At 36.0% G+C, this 6,876-nt stretch overlaps 1 protein-coding gene across 1 annotated transcript; it reads right to left on the bottom strand.

The window, feature by feature from the left end:
- Nucleotides 1–3,538: 3,538 nt before the first annotated feature.
- Nucleotides 3,539–5,143, bottom strand: HOXB1 (homeobox B1). Its single transcript, XM_072413736.1, has 2 exons — nucleotides 4,549–5,143; nucleotides 3,539–3,852 (listed from the first exon to the last, which is right to left on the bottom strand). Exons 1-2 carry the CDS (start codon nucleotides 5,141–5,143, stop codon nucleotides 3,539–3,541), a joined length of 909 nt encoding a protein of 302 aa, XP_072269837.1.
- Nucleotides 5,144–6,876: the final 1,733 nt, after the last annotated feature.

The raw sequence follows: 6,876 nt of genomic DNA, 5'->3' as shown, positions 1-6,876 counted from the left end.
AAAAAAAATCAAGGTGTTGCTATGGCGCAGGTAAAATTCAGACCTCAACCTGACTAAAATGCTGCGCCCTTACCGTAAGAGAGCTATGTATAAAGAAATACCCACAAAAGTGGGCCACAATTCCTTCCCAGCAGTGTAAGAGACTGGTAAAATCATACAAAAGAAGATTACTCCAAGATATTACTTCTAAAGCTACAAGTCATGGGGTGTACTTATTTTTTTTTTTTTTTTTTTTGCATAATTTCTATATTTTGACTTCATTTTTGTTAAATACATTTTTAAGGAATCTGTTGTGTGTTGTTTTAAACTTTAGATTAGATTTAGAACGTTTTAGAACCTGCTAAGATTTTTAATTATCCTGATACATGAATCTTAGAATTAAAAAAGGTATGTTTCAAAATGATGTATATTACTGATATGTTACGTAATGGATATAAAATAATTTAGCTTTGTGTCTGATAACTAAAGTAAAAAAATACTCACTTGTAAAACAATAATAAGTCTGAAAAGCTGATAGTAAATAAGTTCATTTTAAAAGAGGTTAATACAACACAAAATGAGATTCATTTTGCACTTCTGTTGTATTATATGTAACTGTCCCAGTAAGACAATTAACATATATTTATGTTAACATTGGAACATATCTCTAATCAAAGAAAAGATAAAACCCATGAAAGTGAAAACTTAAAGGAAATATAATGATATTAAAAATTAATAATTACAATTTAGTTAATATAATTAGTTGTTAAATGTATAGAAGAAAGATATTTAATGCATTTAGACAATGTAATGCTTAAAATATAATGTTATACTATTGTATCATCAAGTAAACTTTTTTCAAGCTTACTACAGAATGTGCCCTGTAACTGGTTATAAAATGAAAAATGAATCTTTCTGAACACCTGTTGTGTATGTCTCAGTATTAAAATATTACGTAAGCACTGTGAACATTTGAGGAAGACATACTGTTACAATTATTGGATATGCAATTTGTATGATTGGCCTCTGGTAACTTTAAACACATTTTACTCCATGGGAAATATGTTTCTTCTATTTCCTTGCACGTGCTGATGGTTTGAAGCTCTCAGATGAATAGTTGGAATTTCTGGAGTTTAGTTGAGAAGCAGCAATGTCTTTTTGTATGCCAGGATAGTTTTTTTTGCAATGTAGTATGGAAAATCCAGTATTGCCTATCCTAGACTGCTGAGAACAGAGTCACTGGGGACTCAGAAGGGGAGAGAAGACCTTAACATGACCTTAAGCTGCTGTCCATCCAAGGCCTGTCCTGGGACATCCAACCTAGCCAGTGGTGCTTTGATTTCTAGCTGAACTTTACATGAACCTACGCCTGGGGGAAGAATCCTGTAGGACAGGACAGCCAAGAGGAGATCCTGGGACAGGTCATCAACTTGGGTAAATATTGAAGTAGGCCATCGAAAAACTGGACTAAAATAAAGCTGTCAGTGAATGGTAAACTGAGAACAAAATGGGCAAAAGGGGGAGAAAGGGCATTTACACTACTCCGATTCTTAAGAGCACCTGAACAAAACAAGGTGAGGAGTACTGGAAAAGGTCATTTACAGGACACCTTCTCACAGTACACTAAAAATGTACATTTTGGTGCCAAATTATTCACTAACTATATTTAATTACTAAATGAGAAAATAAACCAATCAAAGTAAATTACTGTGAAGTTGACTGAGTATAAGAGTAAGGAATAAATACTATTCATTCAGCAAAATGAATCATCACTTTACAAAGTAAAGCTTGAAAAATATGACAAAGTTCAGCATTAAAAAGTTAACTCATGGAGAAATTTTTAGTAAATCAACCCAAGTTGTAATAAAAAATGTAGCCCAGCACCAAGTGTTTATCAGCACCACTGTACATTGATGTACACCTAAGGACATGATAAATATAATATTTTTATATGTTGCTTGTAATTGTTATATTTATGGATAAATTAAAATTTGCAAGACAATACTTCCCAATTTATCATTAAATGATCTGGTCCATGTATCTTTCAGTTTCAGTTTTCATTGACCTAACATAGTCTTTCACATAATTAATTTATTATTACAAAGAAATGAAAGTATAATTTTCTGTAAAATCTGTTGCTCTGTGCAACTTTGCTTTGGTATTTTTAATATTATGAAATAGAAGATAGATATAGAAATATGGATAGATTGAATTTTGTGATCCTTGCTGCAAAATGTGGTTTAGATGTTAGATGTTGTAAAAAAGTCAGGATGAACTTTAAAAGTGTGCCACTTGAATATCAAAGATCCAATGCAGGATAAAAGAAAATAAGCAGTTTGCAAGCACCAAACTCCCATCCTGTCTCCGGGGTGTGAAGACTAGAATTTAAATAAATGTCTCTTTGCAACCCTTTTCACTTTTAAATGGTAACATTGCAGGCTTTTGTTGTGTTCAGGATCAGACAGGAATACCAAGACATCCTTTTGTAGACCAAGTATCTTATTTAACATTGAAGGAATTGCTAATAGCGCTCCTAGCAAGGTGATAAACCAGTAAATGACTAATAATGAAGAATAAAGTCATTCCCTTTCCAAACCCTTTAAATAAACATTACTAATCTGAAGAAGTCATAAAATTGTCTCCATTAGCAATGAAGCCACAATGACATGATTCCACCTAGTTACATTTTTACAATGAATCATTGACTCCCATAGCTGACTATTTCTTGTAGAAAACAAACTCTGACTCCTAAAGTGAGGTAGATTTATTTCTAAAGGTAAAAACATTAAAAATAACATTTACATTTTATTTTACAATAGGTAAAAGAAACATGTATTTTTACCGCAAATAAAAAAAAACTATTTGAAGAAGTCTCTTATTATCAGAAATCAGCAACATATTCGGGTTTATCATTTTGGTATAACATTCTTTACGGTCTACAGGCACTGGTTTTGTAATTCAACCTAATTTGTTTTAAAAAGAAACCATTACACATAACAATTTCTGATCCATCTAGGTCTAAATGAACATATTAAAGTGATTGATCATGGATTTAAATACAGATTCTTTTTCTAAAAAATTATAGGATGGCTTTAAAATGTAATAGATCTGTATTACATCATGGCATACACATACATATGTCACAAAATTCTGTATTACATTTAAACAAGAACTCCAGAAAATGATCAGATGGAGGATCTTTGCGACTTTATTTTAAGACGCTTGTGGCAACCATTGAATGGATCTTATTATTAGATCAAATTAATTTCTGAATTTACATTGCTTGTAAAAACACTCCTATAAATGGTTGTGATCTGGAAAACACATAACGTATATACATAAATAACATTTAAAGAAAAGGGCAGATCAGCAACCAAATGGAGATGCCTTAAAGTGCAGCTCCTGTGACATCTTAGAGTTTCCCTGAGAGAACCTGAATAGCTCCCTTTTACAAAATGTAACTGTATATAAATAAGGAGTTTTTCGTAGAACAAAATAGATTATTTACAGCATCTGCATAAAAAAGTTTTATCCAGCCAGATCTGTTCATTGTATACCCTCACATAGAGTTTGGAGATGTGTCAGGGGAGGTGGACAGGTCTGATGTCTCGCTGCTTTCCTTTAATGATCCCTTGGTGATCCCAGCGTTCAGTCCTTCGTTCTCTCTCTTTTTCTGCTTCATTCTTCGATTCTGGAACCAGATTTTCACCTGAGTCTCGTTTAATTCCAGCGTGGCAGCGATCTCAACTCTCCTGGCCCGGGTCAGATACTTATTAAAGTGGAACTCCTTCTCCAGCTCTGTTAGCTGCTTGGTGGTGAAGTTGGTCCTCATGCTGTTATGTTGAGAATTGAGCCCATAATCCGCTGGTTTTGCTGTTACAGAAAATAATTACAATTAGTTGTAGATTTATATAAAGATACTGGGTGCTAAAAATCTGGAGAAAAAAAAGATCTCCTATTACTAAAAATGCCTAGCTCTCAGAGCAAAGTCCTGGTCTGCACATGTTCAGGTCATTGTATCAACCATTAACAACCAGCTTTGTTCATCAATAGGGGTAATAAGTCATGGCTCACAGTCTAACAGAGGCAGGGGTAATAATTCATGGCTCACAGTCTAACAGAGGCAGGGGTAATAAGTCATGTCTCAGTGTATACCAGAGGCAGGGGTAATAAGACATGGCTCAGTGTCTAAGAGAGGCAGGGGTAATAAGACATGGCTCATATTCTAAGAGAGGCAGGGGTAATAAGTCATTACTCAGTGTTTAACAGAGACAGGGGTAATAAGACATGGCTCATAGTCTAAAAGAGGCAGGGGTAATAAATCATGTCTCAGTGTATAACAGAGGTAGGGGTAATAGGACATGGCTCAGTGTATAACAGAGGCAGGGGTAATAGGACATGGCTCAGTGTATACCAGAGTCAGGGGTAGTAAGTCATGGCTCACAGTCCAACAGAGGCAGGGGTAATAAGTCATGGCTCAGTGTATAACGGAGGCAGGAGTAATAAGACATGGCTCATAGTCTAACAGAGGCAGGGGTAATAAGTCATGGCTCAGTGCCTCATACTCACCGGTCTTTGGTGGATTCCTCTTGACTTTCATCCAGTCAAAGGTTGGGTTAGGTGATGGTTGCTCTGGCTGGCAGGAGAGGTCCTTGTCCTCATGCAATAGAGGGGAATGATTGGGGTAGCCCTGTAGCAAGGCTTGGTGCTCCTGGCCATATGGGTTCTGCTGGAAGTGCAAAGCTCCTGGCACTGATCCACAATATCCTTCTGATATAGATCCAGTGTTTGAAGCTGTGTTGGTAGGGTAAGGCTGATTCTGAAAATAAGCTCCTTCTGCTTCTTGGCTGAGATAGACTTGGTGCCCATATCCTTGGCTGCAGGTCTGAGATGTGTAGCTGGGTATAGAACTGGCATAGGTTAAATTTGTATTTGATGGGTGATGATGATAGCTGTGGTTCTGTTGGTGAAACTGGTTGGAGACTGGTCCAGATCCCCCTACAATAAAACGTCCATCACCGTTATAAATGTCACTGGTACCCGGGCATGGTGGATAGGTTGGTGTCCCTTGATCCAAATGGTGGTATCCTCTGGGTGAGTAGGCACTAGTCCCACGGTTACAAATTGCATAGTCCAAAAAGGAGCCCATTCTGGTATTGTCCATCTGCCAGTGATGGAGGAGGGTCAACCTGTTTCAGGATTTCTCCTGCCCTACAACCTTTAGGTAGTATGTCAAAGCTGTAAACTTCCTTCCATAGATTGCCAGGCTTCAAACCTACTGAGAGGACACGTGATTCTCAGGGGACCAATGGCTGAGGACCTCCTGAAGCTTGTCAGATATCTGAGCCCATCCATCATGGACCATGACATTTGCATGACAAAGAAACTTCAATCAAACCCGGCCCATCAATCTGATAACGACACTTTAAGTCAGAATCTTTCTTCAGAGCCTCCAAAGGAAACTCAGGACTTTTTAAGTGTTAAAAGACCTCAAGCAAAAGAAAAAAAAAAGATGTGGCAAATTGGATGAGAACTTTGTTTTAATCGAAAAAGCCTTTCATTCCCTTTCTGATTCTCCATCTGCCAGTTATAAAAGGATCAGTCTTTTTTTGTTGTTGCGTTTAATTTTTTATTACTGTTCTTCTATAAATTAATACTAAACACATGGTCAGTTTAAAAGAGCAGAAATGTATTTAAATTCTATATTCTATATTATAATTTAAAAAAAGTCCATGATCATAGAATACGGCAATATGGCCATAGGGTGTCTATAATCCATAAATCCAGTTTGCAGGAGAGTTGTCTGCACTCACAAAAACACACCAGTCTACTACAAATTGTAGATAATCCTTCATCTTGAATTATATTGGTGTCCCTCTCCTAGCCCTCTGTGTTGGTGGCAGTGAAGTGTCTCCTCTCCTCTTGTGTCTTTGTTAAAGGGTTAGGATTGGGAAATAAGTCTCTCCCACTCAGTTCTTGTGTTAAAAGGAAACAGTTAGGTAAGCAACATTTATTTACTTGTTACAACATGGGAGACAACTGCATCTAACAATATGACGCCCACCCTCATTTGTAATACTTGTCAAGAGTCTGGGGACAGGAGTTCATGGACAACTATGCTTGCACCTAAATCTCTTTTAATGAACAATTTGTAGACTGCAGTGTTATAGATCCCTTAGGATCCCCGTGCTTACCTTCCATGTATTATATTTATGTTGTCAAGCTAAAAGCACTTTTTTAATAGAAGTCTATTTTTTTACCATTTATTAGAAATATGACATCACACAGATGCAGAGGATACAAGAGTTGATGTTATTGGGTCAATGCTGCAAGGAGAAATCCCCATTTCACATCTCCACATATCTAATTAATGCTCCAGCTGAGGTTGCATAAGGGCAGTTTATTTGATTTGGATTTTAAATCAGTTATTTATTTTATTTAGCTCAGGTAATTGAATCTGTTACATGACTCAAAATATTCTACACAAATTATTCATGTTGAATATCATTTATACCAAAGATCTACAATTTGCTATGTACAGTTAGTTGGTTTATTTTTACATTTCCAATCCCTATAAAGTATTAAAATAATGCAGATCTAGTCAACCTTATGGATTCCATATTACCATTTCTAATGAATTGTGAATCCTTCCTGTAATGAAATGTATGTTATGTTCACATCACATGCTGCTTTTTGTGTCACCAGCTGTGAAGAATGCAGCATTCCCATTTCTGGTTTTATTTGATCCAATACTTATGGCTAGTTTGTAGCTTGGTTATAGAAAGTGGTTATAAAAAAACATTACATTTACAATGTATCTGCTAATTACATTTATAGGTACAATGTATCTGCTGGTTACATTTATAGTACATTATATCTGCTGGTTACATTTATAGT

This window comes from Pyxicephalus adspersus, chromosome 6 (genome assembly GCF_032062135.1).
Source record: "Pyxicephalus adspersus chromosome 6, UCB_Pads_2.0, whole genome shotgun sequence".
In the NCBI taxonomy this organism is placed as follows: domain Eukaryota; kingdom Metazoa; phylum Chordata; class Amphibia; order Anura; family Pyxicephalidae; genus Pyxicephalus; species Pyxicephalus adspersus.
The sequence above is the reverse complement of the archived record's forward strand: the minus strand, read 5'-3'. Positions and strand labels throughout refer to the sequence as shown.